This window comes from Acomys russatus, chromosome 23 (assembly GCF_903995435.1).
Source record: "Acomys russatus chromosome 23, mAcoRus1.1, whole genome shotgun sequence".
In the NCBI taxonomy this organism is placed as follows: Eukaryota; Metazoa; Chordata; class Mammalia; order Rodentia; family Muridae; genus Acomys; species Acomys russatus.
The window spans coordinates 2,414,707-2,438,805 of record NC_067159.1 but is presented as its reverse complement, the minus strand read 5'-3'; the positions used below and the strand labels follow the sequence as shown (position 1 = coordinate 2,438,805).

At 42.2% G+C, this 24,099-nt stretch overlaps 1 protein-coding gene across 3 annotated transcripts in view; it reads right to left on the bottom strand.

Annotated features, from left to right (window-relative positions):
• Tbx15 (T-box transcription factor 15) overlaps positions 1 to 24,099 on the bottom strand; it is a 118,383-nt gene that overhangs the window by 14,475 nt on the left and 79,809 nt on the right. For all 3 annotated transcript variants that reach the window (XM_051165992.1, XM_051165991.1, XM_051165990.1), the window contains exons 6-7: positions 17,203 to 17,267; positions 1,056 to 1,153 (exon numbers count right to left, since the gene is read on the bottom strand). In XM_051165992.1, the coding sequence (XP_051021949.1) occupies positions 1,056 to 1,153; positions 17,203 to 17,267 (163 nt within the window). The remainder of the gene's footprint in view (positions 1 to 1,055; positions 1,154 to 17,202; positions 17,268 to 24,099) is intronic.

Genomic DNA, 24,099 nt, shown 5'->3' with positions numbered 1-24,099 from the left:
TTGTATGGAGTGAAACTCTGATGGGCTCAAAGCATCCCCTTCTCAATGTGAGACCTCATTTCATTCCATTGAAAACTGAAGCTTTTCTCACTAAGAAACTAGAAAAAAAGTAAACTGATGAGGTTTCCATGAAGAGTAAATGAAGATCTTGTGATGGTCTTTTCAGTTAGCAAGGCCTATGGTGAGTGCTTAGCAGTAATCCCAGTGATGCTATGGCTGCACTGGGCTGCAGATGCAGTTCACAGCAGAGTACTTTCCTAGCATGTACAAGACCCTAGTTATATTTCAAGTACCACAGAGATGGAGGGACAGAGGAGGGAGGGAGAGAAGGAAGAAGAAAGGAAGAAAGAAAGAAGGAAGGAAGAAAAGAAGGAAGGAAGGAAGGAAGGAAGGATAGATGGATGACGCATGGTGGTTTAAATGAGAAATGTTTTCCCAAAGGCTCGTGTATTTGAACAGATGTCCCCTATTGATGGCATTGTTTGGTGAGGTTGTGGAACCTTCAAGAGGCGAAGCTTTGGTAGAAGGCATCCTTACTTGGAAGCAGGCTTTGAGGGTTTACAGCCTCAACCCCCTGCCTGCCCTGTGTCTCTGCTTCCTGTATGTGGTTGAGATGTGATCGCTCACTTCTTCTTCTCGCCCTCCTGCCATGCTTTCTCCACTAAGATGACCCCCAACCCCCTAGAATCATAAGCTAAAATAAACTCTCTTCTCCCCGAAGTGTCTTTTAATCGTGGTATGCTGTCAACAGCAAAGGGGAGGAAATATCCCAGAAATTTATGGCTTTAAGAAAGGATTCTGCCCTGTCTCGAAAAAATAAAAAAAAAGAAAAAAGAAAAGAAGAAAGGATTCTGAATTCAAGTCACATGCCTGACTCTGGGTCCAGCTCACTTGCAGAACTGATGGTGCTTTTATTATCCATGGAGCTACAAGTTGTCTCTGCCCCAGAGAACTGGTGTAGCCCTTATATCGGCTTAGGGCCAGCGGTACCATGTTCAGTTCAGCTCCCCCATCTCCTGCTGTCTACAGAGCAAAGGCCTCGCCTAAAGCTTTACCTTGCTGCTTTTGCATGGAGGTGAAGTCCTCGAAGGTCAGTGTGCGCACGGGAGGTCTCCAGAATGCGTAAGTCTCCATGATGGCTTCAAGTCCAGTTCTGGAATAAGAACAGCCAGAAAATCAACTTGTAATTAATCCCAGAATGTCAATGGCATTTCAAGGTGAAAGGTGAGTTTTCTGAGCAGTGACGTATTACAAGACACTGAGAGAAGCTAGCCTTGGAAAGTGCAAGGGCCAGATGCTGCTACATTGCTGGAGGAAGGACAGAGAAAACATTTAGATCATTCACAAGAAAGTCCTTAACCATGATGAGATTTAACTCTTGATTTTCCTTCCAGAGAGGTTCAGTGGGTATGATAATAAAGCATACTTAAGGTCAAGGCTATCATGAGTACAGTTGAGCAAAGAGTGACACTGGCTGCTTCTTATGCCACCCTCATTGCCTCATCATGGCCGACACACCCTGCCCCAGAACATACTTCACATCCAGGGTGTGTGAAGGCTCAGTGAAGCTGTCAGGTTGATGTGACTTCAAAGTTCTAAGTCAGTGGGGTGAGGGCTAACAGAAATAGGAGAAGAGTAAAGGAATACACTCGTTTTTACTATAGCAAGAACTATCTACCCAAAGGAAAAGAGAAAACAAGCAAAAAGAATATCCATGCCTCCAAATAATTTATCTTCATTTGTACCCTAGCAAGTGGTTGTTAAGAACCATAAACTGTCAGATTTTAGAAAATACCTAATAATTTAAAATACACTTATTCACAGCTTCTGTTTTACTCATGCCATGCACTCTGTAAATTGGACTGTATGCACACTGTTTCTTTACCATTCGACTACTTCCTGGTATAATATATTGAAATGATTGCTCAGATGACATCCCAAATATTGTGGATGGTCTGCGACATCCTCAAAACAGAATGTTGGCTGGAGCTTTGCTGGAAGCTTTGAGTAAAGCTTTTGACTATTTACTTCAGAATTGTTTCTCCTACGTCAGGAAGGGGAGGCTCAGGCACTATGGGAGAAAGCAGAGACATGGGGGAGCAGGACGGGATATGTCTCTTCACTGTGAAGTCACCCCAAAGGGCATGGTCCTCTTAGGAGCAAACAGGACTTTCCTATTGAAAACAGTATGTTCTCTGACCTTCTACCAGAATAATCCACTTGCTCAACTCTGTTACTTGCCAAGAATAACGTGAGAAGTTTTTTTGTGAGAAGAAATATCTTCTCCCTGGCCTTCTCAGATGAGCCACCGGCATACTGACACACTGATGGCCTCTTTGTGTTGGAAAATTTGCTTTGTGAACAGGCTCTCCTTGCACACTTCACTTTCTAAAGTCACCCCTGGATCTCGGCGGCTTTAAATACACTAATGCTGGCAAACCAAACTCTGTATTTTAAGAAGAGGTTCACAGGAGAGAGCGGTGCATGGTGTTTATTAGCTGTTAATCTGTGGGCAGCAGGAATAGGCAGTATCTCTCCCATAGCTCTACTTTGGTCCTGCATACAGTTCATGGAACTATTTGTAGATAGAAAGAGCTCAGGCAATTAAGAGAGTTCAGAATAATAAGGGGATAGGCAGATGAAGCCATGCTGAGCCTTGGCAGATACAAGAAACAGATAGGCCCAGCTTAGATCTGACTGCTTTGTCCTGGAATGTGGGCAGCCCACCAGAACAGCCTAGGATTCCCTTTAATGGCACAGAAGGCTCTCTGCAGATGGCAAGGGTTTATTGTTTCACCTTCCAGTCCATCTTTTCCAGGGACATGTGTACGGCATGAGGACACAAGCTAGCACAAGGACAACGTGCTAGGGAACTGTGAGGTTCCAATAGGACGGCAACATTCTGTTTAGTGTGTAAGTAGAAGTAGATTTGGTTTCTTTTCCATAAAACTATTTCAAAATAATACAGTATGGTGTGAATCATTTTATAAGTAGTCAATTTTATGCTATAAAATAATGACTAGGTATCAACTGTCAAATATAACCTTAAAAACTGGTGGAGTCATATATTTAAAATTTAGGAAGACTCATAGACGTTGTGTACTAGGTCTTTTCTGGCATTCTCTTCAACGGTTCTCCAGCCTCTGTTGATGCATTTCCTTGGGCCCATATTTTGAGTTTTTAGCAAGTCTGTTATTAAGGTACTTCTAACATTTGGCCAAAATCTCTAATGTAATTATTTTTCATCCTCTGGTGAAGCGATAAGAGTCTCATACATTGACCACTGAGCATCCTTTTTCCACGTCTTCCTCAAGGAGACCTTCCTTACCCTAAGAATGCAGCTTGCCATACATAGACACACCCACGGCCATCCAGAAGTTCATATAACTGGGGCTTTCTCATGGCAAAGGCGTAGAGATAGCATGTGTAACCATCCCTCCAAAAATCAGTGGTAAAGAATATAACCTTACTAGTCACGTCTTATTGAATTATATTTTTCATAGTTTTTTTTACCATATAGGAAGAAAATGTAACTTAGCCTTTAGTATGTATTCTGCTGTGTAGAACTATGCATTTATATTATTTAGTCTTTTTATTGATTCTGAGTGTTTCTCTTTTTTTAAAAAATTAATCATGCTTATTTGCTATATGCCTTATATTTTGTTTGTCTCAAACTCTGTCAAACTTCACCAATTATATCTAAGTACTAGAAATCTACAGTACTATATCTCAGAATTTAGTATAGGGCCATGGCATGATTTAACAGCCCCAGCTTGTATGTACTTCAGAAGATTCGGACTCAATGTTTTTCTTTGCCCACTGCCTAGCATAAATGCTTGCTGCACAGTATGTCTCAATCTATATGCATTGAATTAATGAACGACTGTCACTATTTCATAATTTTTAAAAGGTCCATTTTCTCAACTGCTGCATATTGGGTTAAGTAGAGGAACTATTTCAAAAATTTTAGCTAGTATCCCATTCTTATCTTCTAAGCTTAATTTAAAAAAAAAATCAGCTTAGTATAAAAAATAAAATCTCTGTTGTATGGTGGAGCATTTTCTGGGTATACTCCAAGGAGTGGAATAGCTGGGTCTTGAGTTAGCCCTATTCCCAGTTTTCTGAGAAAGCGCCAAATAGATTTCCAAAGTGGTTGTACTAGTTTGCATTCCCACCAGCAATGAAGGAGTGTTCCTCTCTCTCCACATCCTCGCCAGCATGTGGTGTTGCTTGAATTTTTGATCTTAGCTATTCTGATGGGTGTAAGATGGAATCTCAGAGTTGTTTTGATTTGCATTTCCCTGATGACTAAGAAGGTTGAGCATTTCTTTAAGTGTTTCTCAGCCATTTGATACTCCTCTGTTGAGAATTCTCTATTTAGTTCTGAGCCCTACTTCTCAATTGAGTTATTTGGTTTGGTGGTGTTTAATTTCTTGAGTTCTTTTTTGGATATTAGACCTTTGTCAGATGTAGGGTCGGTGAAGATCTTTTCCCAGTCTGTAGGCTGTCACTTTGTTCCATTGACCATGTCTCCTGCCTTACAGAAGCTTCTCAGCCTCATGAGGTCCCATTTATTAATTGTTGACCTTAAGTCCTGGACTGTTGGTGTTCTGTTCAGGAAGTTGTCTCCTGTGCCAATGTGTTCCAGGCTCTTCCCCACTTTTTCTTCTAACCAATTTAGTATCTCTGGTTTTATGTTCATAGCAGCCTTATTCATAATAGCCAGAACCTGGAAATAGCCTAAATGTCCTTCAGTTGAAGAATGGATAAAGAAACTATGATACATTTATACTATGGAATACTACTCACCTACAAAAAAAAAGGAAATTCTGAAATTTGTGGGCAAATGGATGGCACTAGAAATGACTATACTGAGTGAATTAACCCAGAAGCAGAAAGAATCACATGGTGTATACTCACTTATAAATGGGACCTAGCCCAAAAGGCATGTCTCATGAAAGTCTTCACTTACTAGGATATTGGGATAGATGTGAGAGCATCACACTGGGACTCTTGGTAAGAGAAATATAGGAGTTGGGCAAATAGAAGGATCCAGAGGATCTTAGAAACTTAAAAGAAGAACCTCATAACAGGTGGATCAGGGCCCAGAGGAATCTGTTCAAACTATTGTACTAACCAAGGACATTACAAGTAGTAAACATAGAACTCCTACTCGGATCTAGCCAATGGACAGGACATTCTCCACAGTTGGGTGGAGAGCGAGGACTAATTCTGACATGAACTCTGGTGCCCCATATTTGATGACCTCCCCTTGGTGGGGAGCCCTGGTGGCACTCAAAGAAAGAATAAGCAGGCTACCAAGATAAGACTTGATAGCCTATGACCATAAAGTGGGGGAGGAGGTCCCCCTCAGTCATAGACCTAGGGGAGGGGAATAGGGTGAAGAGAGGGAGGAATGGGAGGATACAAGTGATGGGATAACAATTTAGATGTAATCTGAATAAAGTAATTTTAAAAAATAAATAAAAATAAAAATAATTCAAAGCTTAAAAAAATAAAAAATAAAAAAATCTCTGGGGATAGGATCCTCTAATGCCAGAGACTGGGGCTTTTTTTTTTTTTTCTGTCTGACTGGGACTGTGCCTTTACTGACGTAGGTCTCAGAAAGGCTTTAATTTCCCTCTGGCTTCTTTTGTCCTGGACTTAGAGTTTCTGACCTCCACCTTCTGTAAGAATGTTTGCCAACTACCCAATATGGTCTTCAGCTACTAATGTCTAGTCAAGGTGTATCTTATTTCATCCATTGTTTATCTGTCCACTGTTAGCTTGGCCTAATTTTGTAAATTTTTATCTCCAAGCTCTACAAAATGAATTCATTGTTTCACAGATGTGAAGAGCTGCCATGGGTAGCCTCTGGCCACAACGTTCTACATGGTGGCCCTCTGTGGGCTGTGGCATGGCAGAGACCTTGCATCATCTCTGGAGCTTCCAATCAGAAACAGTCAAATTGGCAATTGTTCCTGTTTGATGACTTTTTCTCCTTAATCCAGTGACAACAGAGGCACATCTAAACCCCCATTTGTTCAGTCTTTTGGCTGTAACTTCCTCTCTGCTTTCCAAGCTGCCTCTCTTTTTACTTGGCCAAGCCAAAAAAAAAAAAAAAAAAAAAAAAATGTGCTGAAATGGGAGAAGAGGATGGAGGCAGAGCTAGCCAAAGAGCTCCCTTGGAAATTAATGATGCCTCAAGATCAGCTGATATGGAATCATAACCAGATTGGAAAGAAAAACCCTTCCAACTGCATTAACAAACAAGACTTCTTTTGAAGCTCAGTAAATATCAGACAAGAGTAATAACAATTATTAAAACATCTGTGATGCAATTAAGGTATCACTAGGTACAGGTTTCACATCACCCCTGTCGAGATAAGGAACTGCTTTTCCGTCGGCATCTTTTTATTTTCTCTTTAGCTCTAATTTTTTTTTCTCAAGTTTAACTTTTCCCGATACTGTGTGCTGAGACCCCTAGGACCAAAGAGAGCATATACCGTATGTTATCATGGCCACTGTTCCTCTCTCAACTGAAGCAAGTCCGTGGCTAAAAATGTCCTAAGGTAACAGGAATTTTGAAAACACAGAGTAGTCAGACAAGAGAAAACCATAGATATAATGGCCAAAGAGACACAGGGTTATTGCCCTTAAGGAGTGTGCCATTCAATGAAACAGAAATAGAAGACAGTATCAAAAAGACTAATTTATGAACTGTATAGTACACTGGAGAAATGTAATAGGTGCTATGAAGCATTGGACAAGAAGTACTTAATATCTCTGACAAACTAGAGGAAGATTGAACAAAAGGTCCTCTCTTTTTTTTTTTATTAATTTATTCTTGTTACATCTCAATGGTTATCCCATCCCTTGTATCCTCATTCTTCCCTCCTTCCCATTTTCCCCTTATTCCCCTCCCCTATGACTGTAGCTGAGGGGAACCTCCTCCCCCTGTATATGCTCATAGGGTATCAAGTCTCTTCTTGGTAGCCTGCTACCAAAAGGTCCTCTCTTAAACCTCAATATTAAATGACACTCTCAGCAATCTTCTACTCAGAACAAGAGGTAGCTTCTGTAGCAGAGTCACTAGCGTGTGAACAGACTTAGCAGTGTGAAAAGGAAGGCATGCTCTGAGCCCCTAACACGGAAGGTCTGCACGGACAACGGCAGTGTGTACAGTGGACAACCAGTCCAGATCTAATTAGCATATCTCCACATTCTTAATCTGTCCTGGCTCCCTTGAGGCAAGGTTAAACCTTCCACACTTCCCACTCTTTCACTACTTTGTGGAATCAGCTCCCACCTTCCGGTTATTTAAGACATCTTCTGTTGAGATGCTCTAAAGAACTGCAATTCGGAAGCCTACAGATTGCTTAAGGACAAACCCATAGTGTGTAGCTTGGCTTCACAGGGTGCGACAATTATATCTACACAGTGAAGAAGCTGTTGTCAATGAGCCCCCTTCACTGGTGTGGAAGATTAAGGAGTGGATGGAAATGCGTTTAGAGTTGAATTCAAATTGCTCATCACCTGTGGTCCCGAGGTGTTCCCTTCCAACCACCCTTCTTAGGGTTTGGATAAGTTGTAATATCAGTTCCTGAGCATTTTCAATGTCTCATGAAAAATAAAAATCAGTATCAATACTAAACAGGCTAACTAAAGCATTAAGTCTAGCTTCAGTGCTATGCAAGTCACACATAGTGACAAGGGACAGATGAAGACTCTAGTTAAAAGCTTAGACTCTAAAGATAGACTGATTGGCTTCTAATTTAGGCAACACTGGCCAGGGTTTTTAACAGCCCCATGCCTAAGTCTCCATAGTTATAAGATACAGAAATCTCTATTATAATAACTATGACTTAATAAGCACAGCTTGATTGAAAACAAAACTTATCAAGGCAACTGAGGAAGTAAAATGAAAAGTAGGCCACCGTTTCTACAATTAAAAAAAAAAAAGCAAAGCCAGTCATCCTGCTCAAGTTGCAGCCTGTTCTAGCAGCTACAGTCTTACTCCCCTGGAATCCATGGCTCTGTTAGTCCTCTGGCTCTGAACAAAATGTAGAAGGAGCTCCATGTTACCCAGTTCCATTTCTCATTTTCTCTTCAGAGAACCAAAAGCATGTCCCTCAAGGCCCTGTAGGCCTCATTATCTTGCAGATTGTTTCAGACTCCAATATACTAACCATTAAAAAGACGTCACTGTGTTCAGTGACGCCACCCTTGGGCAGAAGCCATAGATAATACAACAATTGCCAACATTCTCTGGCAAATACATATAGCCAAGAGGACAATGGTGGAAACTGTTCATGACAAGAAAGAGAGAACAAATAATAAGGCAGAGAAAAGTATCAAGTCCTGGCTAAAAGGCTACACCATGGGACGTGACAAACAGCTATGGCTTGGATGAATAGGAGGAATACAACTGCCAATAGGAGGATGCTGCCAAAAATCTAGTATAGGGCCAGCTACCTCGAATGACAAATGAAACAGTCCCTGAGAAGAAGTCCAACACTGATTGCTTCCATAGACATACTGAATGACAGAATTCACTCATGCCAGGGATAACAAGAAAGTATGCAAAAACTGCAGAGGCTCGTAAGACTGCCAGGAAAGCACAGGATGAGGTTGGCTGGGAAACTGCAGGCAATGGCCCTAGAAGGGACAAATAAAAACACAGCAATTGGGCATGACGGAGATACTTGGGATGTATTGACAGTTGAGAAAAAGCAAGTGGTCAGCTCACTGGCGCTCAGCTAACTACTTGGGACTCAAGAACAACGAAGAGGAAGCCAGAAGAGGTTGGAAGGATAGTTTCTCTGCTCCCTTGCCTGCTGATCCTGCAGAGAACAGTGAAATCATCCTCTGGATGCTGTGACAGACAGGATCTGCAAATGCTGAAGCCTCTAGCTCAAAATCCAGATTTGCCATCAGTGTAAACAGATGCACTGTGAGGTTGCCTCAAACCTGAGGTAAAAATAGACAACTTGGACCTCAATTGATATATGAAATAATTATTACTATTAGTTTAGACTTATAATTTTAATAGCTAGAAATAACTATAAGATTGGATTGTACCAAGTCACTAGTGTTTTTGTCTTTTTAATCTCTAAGCAGTCATTTCTTCTGCTGAGCTTAGTAGATAGAAAAGATGAAGGTAATTTTTGAGTTAGTTGTCTGGGACAGAGTGCACTCTTTACCAGATGTCAGCTGGAGTAAATCAACCAGTACCTTCCTCCTAACTCTCCAGGGGAAGCCATTTTAGATCTAAGCTAAGATGAACTGGCCTGGGCATTGAAGATAGCTGACTCCTCTTTGTCTCTCCATTTGGTTAACTGGAGAGTGTTACACTCACTTTACACCCCTCCTTCTGCTGAGCATTATAAACCTGTAAGAGGGAGGGCTGGGAAAAGTGGTTCTTTATTCCATAGGCATGGCCTTGGGACAGCAGCTGCTAAGAGTGCGTTTTAGGAAATTTCTTTACTCTCAAATATTTTCTCTACTACCACTCAAGAAAAATTTCTTCTCTTGGTTAAGGAATGACTTAGCCAAATATCCTTTTTCAAAACACAAATCCATCCACTCTCAAGATATAGTGCCTGTCATGCGCTGAAATATAAATATAGCAACAAAAGATATGAAAGACTTCCACCAGCCATACTGACAACAGAGTGCTAGCTAGAACATTCTGAGAGCAAGAACAGACCCAGAATTTTTCTTCTACGTCATGTCTTTCTGCAAGTCCTATGAGGAAAAAATCTGCTAAAAAAAAAAACAAAAACAAAAACAAAACTACTTTCATGTGTAAATCAGCCTCCATGACACATGGCCCATCTCTGACTACTCTTGAATGTGAGATTAATGTGCCATGACTCAAGGTTCCAATAATGGACTCCATAGAGAAGGATGTAACCTCCTGTCTAGGACCTGACCCAGGTTCATGAGCACTACTTTGAGAGTGCCATGTCAGCTAGACACAGACAGAGGAAATCATGGAGGCTTGCAGTTGCCGTGGATCCAGTGGAACCGGAATTAAAGATCAAACCCAAGGTCAAAGGCAGAACGAAGAGTCCACAGGACAGAAGCCAGTCTGTCACTGTGTAGTGCTTTTAAGAAAACTGCACAGAAGAACCCTCACTCCCCGGGCAGATCCTAATCTTAATCCTCTCTTTTTCATGGACATGTTTACTTCTGAGGAAGTCTCTGGGAATTCCATAAAGTTCCCCAAGCAGACTTGGGCTTTTTGTGAAGTCTTGGCAGCCCCTCTAAGAGACAAGGGCTTCACAGCAGACGTGACTTCAGAGACCCACAGAGCTCTCTTTTCCTCCGTTCTCTTGGCTCCTCCTTCTACAGGCAGCATCCACACAGTTGCTTCTCCCTCTAGCTAAACAAGAAGGGCTCTTGAGAGTAGATGAATCTCTCAAGGCTGCTTCTGAATTCTGAAAACCTGCCTCTTCTCTTCAGTTTCATGACACTTCTCTTGCCTTTGGTCCATACTTCCTGGTAGTGCAGTCACTTCTCACTTCATTACTAGGTGACTTTGTTCAACCAAACCTCAACCTGCTCTAGGTTCAACCAAACCTCAACCTGCTCTAGGTTCAACCAAACCTCAGCCTACTCTAGGTTCAACCAACCTTATCCTGCTCTAGGTTCAACCAAACCTCAACCTGCTCTAGGTTCAACCAGACCTTATTCTGCCTTAGCTCTGCCTCTAGAAATTCCTAATTGTCTAAGACTTACAGGCACTGAAAACTTGTGAGTTTCTTTCTCCAGGGATCTAGAAAACACAGGTATACCTGGTCTCTGAGGCCAATCATATGGCCCCTTGGATGTGTGTATCTAAGCAACAACTCAAGTCAAATCAGAGTCTAACAGAAGTAAGCAGGCTCAGATTTGCGTCTGAACTGCCCTTGGTTTTTCTAACTAATCACAAACTCCTTTCCTCTCTCTCTCTCTTGGCCATGGCTTCTGGTCTGCTTGATTTGTAGCTGATTGGAATGAGCCTTTCTCGTCCTTTTATTTAATTAATTTCTTATTATTTCCTTTTAATCTACCTCCCACTCAGCAATGATGTTCTACAAATAATAAACAATTTTCAACTTATTCTGTACATCTGGCACTGCGAGGGAGGAGATACCTAAGAGAATAAACTTGAAAAAGTACAGTTCTGGATTTCTAAGTCAATCAAGAGAAAGGCAAAGGACCTTACACAGTGGGGACCAAAATACCAATTTTGTGGCTGGTAAAACTGTCTGGAGATCGTCGCACAAGTCAGGGACTGAATGAGAGGGTCAAGGCTTCCCTGAAGGAAGCTGGCTCCCTAATTTACAGGCTTACCACCCAACAGGAAGTCTGACGTGTGTGCTCTGAGTGCAAGCAGGTCCTGGTGGGTTCTTCTCCAGACCCAGCTATTAGATTACACACTGGCTTTCATGAGAAGAAGAAGAGGAAGAAGAAGGAGGAGGAGGAGGAGGAGGAGGAGAAAAGAACAGTTCTAGGAGCCAGGATCACTTCTTTCTAGAGATCGCTTCTCCCCCTCCTACCCACCCCCAGAAATAGCAAAGCATGGCAGCCAGCATGTTCAGCCCTTGCTCTGTACTCTTCTGTATATTTCAGATGAAACCTGTCATCTAGTCCACACTCTGATGGGACTCAGTGTGAGAGCCTCCCAGGCCTAGAGACACTGCCAGAGGCACCGAGGGGAGTGCAGCGGGTGGTTGCATCCTCCCCATCTTTCCTCTCCTCCCTTCTCTGGCCTCTGGACTGTGCTGGGATGGATTGAGACCGACAAACCTGAACGTGTTTTGGTTTGAGGTTTGGCAACCTCTGTAACTCCAAAGTATTCCACAAATGTTTTGTGTTCTGCGAAACCAAAAAACATTGGCCAAGCACTTTCCCCTCTAATTTTTAAGCCCATGTGTTTTTAAAGGAAATGTAATCCGTATGTTTTAGTAACATTTATATGCAACTCATCAAGCCATGCTCCTCTGCATGAGCCATTTGATGTCTAAAATGCATGTGGAAGAACAGGAGTTGAGGAGAAGCATAAGAAAAGCCACAGATGAGAGGCTGGACCGAAGGTGACAGATACACTGGGGCTGATGCTAGCTCAGAGCCACCAGGTCCATACACTCACTCACCTATCTTTCCCACCTACATGATGACATGAAAAGTGCTGGCCCACGTCAGACCCTGCAGTTAGCTAGTGAGAATTTAATCACCAGGCAGATGATGATCATCAGGTGATTGCGGACTTGTGAAAGAGGAAAAATATTCAAAACCTTTATACTTGCCTTAACAAGTCAATTGTAATGTAGTTTCCTAGGATGCTGGAGAAAGAAGCAATACATCTTTGCCTCCATTGTAAGACACTGAGAGTGCCTGCCAGTTTCACCTGCTAGAAAGGTTCAGCTGGGTTTTCTGTCCACAGCCAGGAGATCCTTGTGTATAGGGGCTATGAAGTGTATGGTAAAGGCATGGACAGTAGTCTACAAACCCGGGCTGAGAGCACACAGGTGGCTTTATTTGAGGTGGAAACCATTCTGGGTGATAAGATAAAATTTTTCGAAGAAGGATTCGGCTCCAGGGATCTGTCAAAGGTAGTCAGATGAAGGACAGAATTCATATCTCTGAAGTCAGGCAGGCCTACAGCTCTGCTCTGGGACAGTGGCAAAGCTGCTTAACTCCTTCATGCCTCTAAACCTCTGTAAGAGGCAGGTTCTGAAAGCAGCCTTCAGAGTTGTTAGTTTACTTTAATTGACAATGTATATAGCATTTATATGTTGCCGTATAACTCAGCATGCATGCACACAGTATGTAATGGCCAAATCAAGGCAATGTCTTCTTCTCCTTAAACACTTCATTCCACTGAATCAGGAAGTTTTTGATTCTCCTAGATCTTTATAAAATACATAATAAATCGTGAACTTCAGTTACCCTAAGATGCTGTGGCATATTAGAAGTACCTTCTTGTATCACTGTATTTTGGTATTTACCATTCTTCTTTCTTCTGTTCCCCCCCCCCCCAGTCCCTCCCTCCAACTTCCAATAATAACTGTTCTACTTCTTACTTCTACAGAAATCAGCCATTTTAACTTCTGGATATGTGACATGGCTTTTTGAGGTGACTTATTTCACTTAATGTCCTTTGGTCCCACTGATTCACAAATGACAAGATTTCATTTTTTTTTTTAGGTTTGCAGGTTTTCATATGACAGAGAAAATAATTTTCATACTGTACGCAATAAGTTAAGCATTGAAATGGGATAACCCTGACTGCAAAGCTGGGCAGCCTGCACTATCATGCTAGCAGTCTCTCCTTGGTTTACCCATAGTTATACTTTCAAGGAGGCTTACAGAGACTTCACCAATCAGGACAGGAGAATCAGCATCTTCCCTGAGCAGTATGACATTGATTCGCCCCCCCCAAAGGAACTCCCCTCAACACTTCAGCTAAGAAGTCCTCAAAAACTTCCTGGTCAGTGGCAAATCCTTCAACACTAGGCAGCCCTGTTCTCAAGGTGGAAGGAAATGGGCCTCAGTTCCTGCAGGATGGGTTGAATGTTGATCAATACAGCTATTTTGTCATACCTGGGCATCTCACATCCCACGCTGCTGAGACAGTTATAAACAGGGCCTTGTTCTTTGCCACAGAGCCTCCTAGATATGCAAACAGAACAAACACTGTCTGTCTGTACACCTGCTTTCTGGAAGGCTCCAGCCCCTTCCCCCTGATTCTTACCATCTTATCATAAACACCAGCCCCAGCCACCCTGCAGAAACCGTTCCCACTTATTTTTATTATTTTCTATGCAACATGGACAAGAACATTCTACATGGTAATTTCCAAGGGTATATAACTTCTACTATAGCTCCCAAGAGTAGGATGCCTACCAATAGGAAGCTGTGGAATTGAAATCAACTTTAGAACAGGTATTTGACCAAATGCTTGAGATTACAAAGGCTCCAGTGGAAGACAAAGGTGGTGGTGGTGGTGATAGGTGATACACTAAACATCCATAAGAAAATAAATAAGTAGTAAATACTTCTAGAGACTGCCCCCAAAAGAAAGGAATAGCTGAATAAATAACATGGCTGTATTTGGCCCTGGAGACAGATATTAGAGTATAGAACAGAAATTCTTCCCTTGGAAGATGGGCCTTTCTGAAAATATACAGAACACTACAGGCTTATCAGGAAAAAAAATGCACAGCTCTCCATGCATACAGTTACACTTACACACTAGGATCCCACAGACCCTAAAAGCCATGCATAAACTCCAAGCTACCGGCTTTGAATCCCACGGACCTGCCATAAGTGTCCTGCCATTTAGTCACACTTTATCAGTAACTAGGTATTCCAGAGGCCCAGAGAGCAGAGTCTTAGAAATGAAGAAAAAGAAAATGATCTTCATGACCTGGACTATGAGTTAACAGAGAGGGATACCTGAGATGGAATGAATCTGTGTTTGTTCTTTCTTAGGTGGGTTTTGAAGATGAAGGCTTTTGTGAAACAGGAAATCATTTGACCATGAGTCTCTTGCTCACTGAGTGCTAGAGTGTTCTACCATTCATTGTTACCTAGACTGCATCACTTAAAGTTATCTAAAACCTAGGAGATTGGGTATATTTTAAATTACTCAGTGCATGTGACCTTATGGAGTCAAACAAACTTAGGCCTTTGGCAAACAAAGTGCCATGTGCATGTGACCTTATGGCAAACAAAGTGCATGTGACCTTATGGCAAACAAACTTTATAGGAGGCTAAATCTATGTTGAACATAGCATAAGCGTTCAGTAAAAAAAAAAAAGTGCTTTCATAAAACACTTTGTGAAAGAAATGATCATCACGGTGGTTTGTAACATACATCTACAATAGAGTGAAGCGTCACATGATGAAGGACCATTCTGAGGAATGTCACTAGGCAGTTTAGTCATTGTATAGGCACTATAGAGTGTCCTTACACAAGTCAAGACATACATCAGCTGGGAGATAGATGCACACCTTCCCTGTGAGATAGATGCACATCTTCCCTAGGAGATAGATGCACACCTTCCCTGGGAGATAGGGGGATACCTTCCCTGGGAGATAGATGCACATCTTCCCTGGGAGATAGATGCACACCTTCCCTGTGAGGTAGATGCACACCTTCCCTGGGAGATAGATGCACACCTTCCCTGTGAGATAGATGCACACCTTCCCTGGGAGATAGGGGGATACCTTCCCTGGGAGATAGATGCACACCTTCACTGTGAGATAGGGGGACAACTTCCCTGGGAGATAGATGCACACCTTCCTGGGAGATAGGGGGATACCTTCCCTGGGAGATAGATGCACACCTTCACTGTGAGATAGGGGGACACCTTCCCTGGGAGATAGGTACCATCATGCATGGGGTCTGTTCATGCTGAAACACTGGTTCGTGGTGCTTGATTGGATAATGCATCACATATTTCATGGAGTAGTTCTAAATATAAATTGTTAGTTTATCCAAAAACTGCTATAGAGGGAATACCAAAGATAATTTCTGACAATCTGTTGTCCAGATGGAAAGCAATCCTTGCAGATTATGAAAAATGTCTGATGTCTGATGAAAGTCAATTGAGCTGCAACGCCTGTGCTACACCAGACATAGGCATCCCACTCCCTCAGTCTGTGTTGCCTGTAGCTGATGAAACTGCCTAATTGGAAACTGTGGCTACGTCTGGCTTCCCTAGCCATCTCAGGTGTCTCCTAATTTGCCATAGATAACAGATTTTAATTTTACATAGGAAATCGTTTAGAGAGAAGAAAGCATTACTAGCCAGAAAAGCAGTACAGTCTCTAAGACATTTGACAGCATGAGAAAATGATCCTGTGAGCATCTGGCAACCGCTGGCCCTGATGGTACAGGTGATGAAGAAAGGTGGAGCTCCCTCCTCATCACTGAAACTTCTCTGCTCTAACAGATGGAGACTATTGCAGACAGGCACAACCGACCAAAAGACAGAGTTGCGAAGCAAAGTACCAGCCGGTACATCTAACAACCCAACGCACACACCCGAGGCTCAGGGATCAGTTTGGAAAATGAGATGAAAAGAATCTAAAAGCCCAAAGAACAGGAAAGTTGCTATGAGGTTCTGTTTCCTGGAGATGTCAGAGAAGTTGCACATATGAAGTCTCACCGACACGGCTAACCAAACATGCTTTGAAGAAGGACAACACAAATAGGCACCCTGATGTGGAGGAAGAAGAGCTCACAGCCCCCAGTCAAGGACTGCAGGCCACTAAGGAATGTTTGAGAGAAGGAGAACAGTCCCCACACCCAGAGCCAAACACACCGATTTTGGCTATCTAATACAAATGTTCAGCCGTAAAAACATCCATGCAAGTAACATCACACAGACCGAGCAGGTTGTGTGTGTATATTTAGTAATATAAAAAACACACACACATACATGCAGCAGCAAATAAAGAAAAAGGGGACACGAATTTTAAAGAGAGCGAGGGAAGAGTACGTTGGAGGATTTGGAGGGTGGAAAGAATAGGAGAAATTATATAATTATATTATATATGTATATTTTTAAAAAACATAAATATACAATTTCAAAAAATATATAATTTATTTTTACTTTTTCGCTTTCTGATTTTTTGAGACAGGGTTTCTCTGGATAGCCTCGGCTGTCTGAGACTTGTTTTATAGGCCAGGCTGACCTCGAACTCACAGAGATCCCTCTGCCTCTGCCTCTGCCTCTGCCTCTGCCTCTGCCTCTGCCTCTGCCTCTGCCTCTGCCTCTGCCTCTGCCTCCTAAGTGCCGGGATTATAAGGCATGCACCACCACGCCCTGAATAATTATTTTTTAAAAAGAAAAGAAGGGTGGTAATCTAAAAGCACACCCCTTAATAAAGTCAGAAGTGTATATGTGGGGGGGGGACATTTCCAGGAATACAATGAGGACACTTGTTTTTTACAAGGTTCAGTTCATAAAGGTAGTAATTTTCTGAAATGTTTTATTCTTCAGAAGTATAAAGTCCATAAGACATCTTTTGTGGGTGGGAATTTGGGGATTCTTGGACAAGCCACCCATTTCTTTTTCCTTGGGGTTGCAGAGTATGCATGCATTCTCTGGTACCCAGGAGCCAAGTGCCACCAATAAGATATGAAAAAAGTAATTTCATCAAGAAAAGAAGTCAATGAGTTTCTTGTCCCAAAATTCTTACCTGTTCCTGCCGGAATCTCTGAATCCTTTAGCAAAAGGGTTTCGGTCAATTTTTAATCTGGTGATCTGGAAAGAAACAAATAAATATCAGTTGTTTTCATATTTGCTGATTTCCTTTTGTGTTACTCCTAGAAAATTAACAAAACTCACTCTATTAATAACAGCTGTTGTTTTTATTCCATTTCCTTTCAGTTAGAGATTTAAATTTCAGCTTGACATAAGCCTTGGGCCTGGCACCCAGATGTGTGACTCACTTCTTTCTGACAACCAAGGTTTGCCCTGTGTGTGACTGTGATCTCACTTCTACTCCCTGCCCTTGCTCCAAACTAGTGACAAACTCTGTGTGCAGATGGACACAGGAAAAGAACATCGTATGGTGGTGAGGTCCGTTGTTGGTGATACACAGTAGGCACTTCAAGAATGCTTGTTGAGTGAACACTGAGTAAGCGAATGAGTGATAGATAAACAGTTACAGTCATTGAGTCAGCCCGGTAAACTACCAACAGACAATCAGCCTGAGGGAGCCAAATAATTGCCTGTGTTTCCCACTCAACGTAATATGCGCTTTTCCTGCCACCAGAAATTATTCACTTAATGACCTGAAATGTTCGTAGAAATGGCATAAAAAGCAGCTCAGTTTTTACCCAAAGGGGTGAGTTTCCTTGAATATAAAACTGAACAGGGCCACGTGAAATGCATTTCATCCAGTCCCCAAGATTCGTCAGCAAACCCAAAAGGAGCAAAGAGGCAGCTTAGCAGGCTGGGCAGAACCCAGTGCAAACACTTGTGCTAGCTCTTGGCCCAGTCCTCAGTGCCATCCATCCATTTTTAAGCTCCTCTTACTACGCCGGACCCCTCCACTGCATCCTGTCTCCGTCCCAGTAGACCCTGACGCCATTAAACATATCACCCTCATGCTTCTAGACCAGAAAATGCCCTAAACAACATGTTCCATATGAGCCCTGGTATTTCTGCTTCCAGCCTTGGTCACGGGAAGCGTTTTGATACCTTTGTGTCTGAACTAGATGTAAATGTCAAGCCACAGACACTCAGGTGTCCAAGGGACAGTAAGCCTCATGGCCCATTTAAGAAATTTAATTTTACACATTCTTCGAGATCTGACTCTCCTAAAATATCTAAGGTGAAGACACGGGGCGCTTCAACTTGCTGATCCCTAGGAGTTCTCAGGTGAATTTGAGATTTCAAAATTTCAAGTTTGAAAAGGTTCTATGGAGTTATTTTTTCCCATACCTCACTGGTGGCCCTTGCTCCTGATTCCCAGAGAATGCTTGCATACTCTGCAGTCATGTTGATTCAGAGAAATGAGTGATTTATTCAAGAATCCCCAGGTCCCCTCCCACAAAAGGCACATCTTCCAGATTCTTTATTACACAACCTAAAGGCTTGGTGGGGGGGGGGGGGGGGCGGGTGCTCTAAGGAATAAAAGGCGCCTTGTGAGAAGCACATTCAGAAATCCGGAAATCTCATTATTTAAGGAAAGACTCAGATTACTGCTAACTGCAGTAAGACACTGGAAATTGCTCTCTCTCTGCTGCAGATCTTTCCTAGTCATTCTTCTCACCTCTTCAGAGTGGGATTTCCCAAGGCCGCAGCCTTTAAAAATGTCTTTAAAATGCAACGTGAGATTCCCACAAACAGACTCTGACTTGAAAGCGCCACGCTGGCTCCCAGGTTACTTTGTTCCCTACCCAGCATTCCTTGCCTCTGGAATGGTGCACTAATAATGTAGCAAAGGCAATTTTACACCTATTTTATGGACCAGAGCAGGAGCCTAACGGTTTGCCTTCCTTGAAGCCCAGTGTCTGCCATGCGAATACTGCATTGAATTTAAAGACTGTCACTGCTTTTCTGTGTTTGACTTAAAAATCGGTCCTCTCTTCCTCCATAACCTACCGCAATAAACCACACACCATATTTTCTTTTCAAGTTGGGGGTTGTAATATTTTATTTTCTCTTTCAAGTTGGCTTATCCTGCCCAACTCATTTATGATAGTGGTTTCTGATATACAGTTAGTTGCACTGCCATGTTTGGGGCTCCTCCACAGACCCCTGTAAATATAACGAGATTCTAGTTCATAGCCTGGGAGAAATAGTTAGAAATCTGATTCCCACAGCTGAGTGTAGTCCAGGCCATGAGTTCTGTATGGAAATTTAACAGAAAAGGGCCAACTATGTTGGGGAAAATAGCACTCGTGTACTTGTTCCAACAGTTTTAATGCGTGGCTTAGAGAGATTTATGAAGAGTGTGGTTGTGACCATTGTTATTCATCAAACATTTTTTGTGTGCCAAAGGTGGCAGGTGACACAGGTGACAGTTTGGTGGGTGCTCAGCATGTGGCTGTGTTGCCTCTTTGCTCTCAAAAGAAGCTTACAATCGAGAAGAGCAAAAAGGCAGACATGCGCAATAGTAACCACATAGGTCACAATTAGATCCCCAACAAAAGCAAATTAGCCTGAAAACTCTGAGGAATCAATGAGCAGAAAGACCGAGTCCTCATCTTAGAGGGAGGAGGAGAGGTGTCCTTGAAGAGCATGTACAGTTTAACCTTTAAGGTGGGCCCTCGGCTTGCTGTCCTCTGGAGGACAAGGCTGAGTGGAAGGTGAGTGCTCATCCGGTGGAAGTTCCGACTCATCTCTTTCTTCTTCCCCAGTGGAGGCAACGGGAAAGAAAAGAGTTGGATTTCTGGTGCCTCAGTCTTCCTATTCAAGCCGTAACCTAAAGGGTGTGGCTAGCAACGTGACTCTGCATGAATGCTGTTTGTGTGTATGTGGAGGCGGCTAACTGTGACACAGGCATGCTACAGACTCATCAGGAGCTAAACCAGAGAACTTGGATGAGACCTGGAGGAATGCTGGACCAACAAAGAGACACAAGAGACAAGCAAACAAAATGTCTCTTCAGCATTTTCCTCGTAGCCTACCAGCACCCAGGACCCAACAACAAATGTATCACAGCCCATGCAATGAGCCCATGTAACATATAAGAATCTACAAGCAGCCATGAGGACACGTAAACCTCTCACCTTGACCCCTGTGTGTGCACCACACAACAAGAGGCCAACAACAGTCCAGTGGGGGAAGAAGGAACTAACCTAAATCAGATTAAGTCATACTAAAAGATCTAAAGTCAAATAGAAGTGCAAAAGTATGTATTCCCCTAGACTACTCCATTGCAGGTCAAGACATTTTAAGTAAGCTAGCTCCACAAATTATATATATTACATTATATATTATATTATACATTTAACTGTATATATGTTACATATAGATTATATTATACATTATATATTACATATGTATAGATACATATATGTGTGTGCTATATATATGTGAAGAGGGGAATTAGAGAACATTTAAGTGATTTGGAACTCCACGTTATATTGTTTTACCAGTGAGATTCAAACATGGCTTCTCACCTCCCAGTCACAGGCCAGTAGTTTCTTGACTAAACAAACTATTCTAAATTATCTTGGAACTGACCTTCTTCCTTCCACTTTCTATGCAGTCTAAGCAGCTCAAATGATCTGCTTTTGCACATTCCTACTGCATGCTGGCTTTTCCAATGACAACGCTGGTACAGCATTCAATCTCTCCTCCTTGGCCAGCCTTGCAGAGCCAGCACATTCCTCTACCCTTGTCCACAGGCTCCAGCCAAACGTAACTGCAGTCCATGCTGCAATATGTCAAGTCCTTCCTTCAAGAGTCCCTTCACAGTGCACGCTACCTTACACGGAGCTGACTTCATACTAAATCTTAGCCTACCCATCTGGGCTCAGGAGACAACTCGCCTTACTGTCTCTGTTGTTCTCTTCAACTTACGATACCTTTAACCTATCTTTCCTTTCAATACAACTATAATCATATATTTGTTTCTTATTTCCATATTTACTAACTGACAAGCAGCGTCCACACCCATTTAATGTATTATTTTATTAAGTAGAGCATAGAATGACATATATTTGGCACCTAGGGGGTTCTCATAAATGAAGGATGAATGAATGGATGGTTACATGGGAACCAAAGACCAACAAACCCAAAACAAAGACAAGATCGTTCCATTTGTGTTCGCCTGTGCATCATAGGCAAAGATCATGAGTCGTCTTTGCAGGGAGGAGAACGTCTAGTAGTAACTTCTCATGCCATTGAAACTGTTCAACAGCAATCATACTCACACCTTGTCCCATTATAAGAAGAAGAATGTGTGAATGCCATCAAGGTGGTGTCCTTCACGGATTTTATTTTCCTAACCTTAATATTGTTCTGTCTGAGGTAGTGAAGACCGGAACAAATCGGAGTGTTTATGGGCTTGTCACTATTGGTTTCGATCATTGTCGCTGCATTTTTGTTTTTTTGTTTTGTGTGTCTGGTAACACAGAGGCACTTAAGTACACCTCACAGTGCATGGTATGGACATCAATAGCACAGGCTCTGGAGGAGATAAAAACCTGAGGATGAGAATGATCAGACAGAAACCAGGCTAAAAAGGCCTCCCTAGTCCCTGCTCTTACTTGGTCTTATTTATTTTTTAACCTTACAGATCGGAAGATTTTTCTATCGAGAATGAAAAAAAAAAAATCAAAACACTACTTGAACTAGTGTGTTTAAAAAAAAACTGCATTGGCTAATTGCAAATTAGAGAAAACCTGGCTGGGCAGTGTAGGCTATAAGAAGTGGCTTCGAACGCTGTTGGCTTTGTTTCCACAACCCTGGCAGGGCTCTCAGACATCCTTCCTGCTCCATGTAGCCAAGTCTCATCAAGAGTAAGCCTGCTACCTGGGGAGAGCATGGCTGTGACTCTTTGGAACCTAGTTTTCTGCTTGGGAAAAAAAATCAAGGTTCAGTAGTCTTTTCCTTCAGAGAAGACAAAGACCACAGGGGAAATTTCTTGATAATTCCACAGGGATGTTCTGGCATCAGCACCCTCCAGGAAAATAGAGGATTCAGTCACCTTTGTTCTCAGTCTACCAACATACTGTCCGTGGTGAGATTCTGGGCATGGCGTACCTTTCTCTCTCACAGACCTGCCAAGTTGGCATTCTGAAAGCAAATAGTAGCAATAATTACTTCAGTGTGTTAGGAACTTGAAGAGTCTATAGACTGAGAGGACAAGTATGAGGAAGGGATAGAAAGGGGTAAGAAAAGCATAAAATATTACATGGATATAAAAATGTTTAATTCACACTTCACCATGTAAAATGCGGACTCCTAGGTGTATAAAGAAACCAACAGCAAAGTCATGATATCTAATGCTCTTAGGAATGAAGTCACTTGTGAAACACATGCCAAATGCCATGCCACCAAGCAGATGTAAATATTTTAAAACTATGGAAGCATCCTTTGTCCTAAACCATGGTTTCTAAGCTTTAAATTTTCATAAACTGATCTAATCCCTGATCTAACATTTGAGAAATCGGTATTTATGTCCCAATTTTTAAATATTTTGGGGGGGTTCCTGGAGGGTTCCCTTTTTTATGTCCCAATGTTTTATTCTACCAACTGTAAAAATTAACACCTAGTTACTCTATTGGTATCACTATTTTATAAAATAAGTAACATTTTGCATCCAAAAAAGGAGACAGGCCAAAATAGAGCAACATGAGTGTTTGTAGCTGAATTTTTTCCCAGTGAACTAGAGAATGTTTCTCCCCAGATACTGAAGCTGACTCAGACCCAGATATTAGTTTGCAAATAAGAACACTGCAGAAGAGTGACTTAGCAAAGCAGTGCAGCCCACCAGCTGCGGAGACCAGAACTCAGGCTCCTAAACTTCCAACTGGCATTTTCTACCATATCACGTGTAATGTTTTATTGTTCTCAGAAAGGACCCTCCAATGTGAGGAAAGTTAGATTCAGTCCTACTAAGGCCCTAATGTAATGAAAGGTTATGAAAGAGGTACAGCGCCCCAGTAGGACTACAAAAGCTGAGCTCATTCACAACCAGGAAAGAAGGCTACAGGCAGAGATTAGTGTCTTCACCTAGATGAAAGGTAGATAGAACACAGATAGAAAGGATGGAAGGAAAGGGACATTCCTGGGAAACTGCCTGCCATAGCAAGGCAACACAAGCTCAACAACAAGGTTTCGGCTGGATTCCCTGCACTCTCGCAATTATGTCATGGGAATAACAGAAAATGAGCCTATAATGGAAGCCAATGATTGGCCATAAAGGATCTGAGTGGAAAGAGTTGAGGTCCTGCACTCTGTTGCTCAGGCCTCGAGGCATCATTGACAATTTGTGACCGATAAATGATGATGTTGGCATTGTGTGTTTTAGCAAGTTCCTTCTACGATCATGTGAGATTGTTAGAGAGACACTCAGATCGGAACCTGAGAAACCCAGTCGGAAGCTATCTTGAGACCCAGGGTGCAGGGAGGGCAGAGCAGAACAAGGGCACAAACAATGAGATTGGAAAGAATAAAATATGTCACTAGAAGAAACAGAGTCAAAAGGAATATTTGACAAGTCACCAAGGACACCACATAATGAACTAAATACGAACAGAAGAATTTAAACGTTTTGTTTGTCAACAGCAAAAACACAAAGAGTGGGCCTGCTAAAAATATGATCTAGCATATTGAAGGAATCTGTAACATATTAACTGTTACAGACATGAGAATGCTAGGCCGCCTCGGGTTAATGACAAGATGTTGTTCTCAATGCTCATTGTGGTAAGTCGGGGGTGGTGGGGAAGAGAAAAGAGAAATACATTATAATTTCAGATCCATCAACCATCCTTGGAAAACAGAAGATGACCCATTTTCTAGAAGGAATTGAAGTTCGGACTGAGAACTTTACTTTCTCATGGTAACTTAGATATTCACAGAGATGTAGGACTCCGATCCAGCCGTCCAGGTGTCTGGTCTATTGCTGTCTATG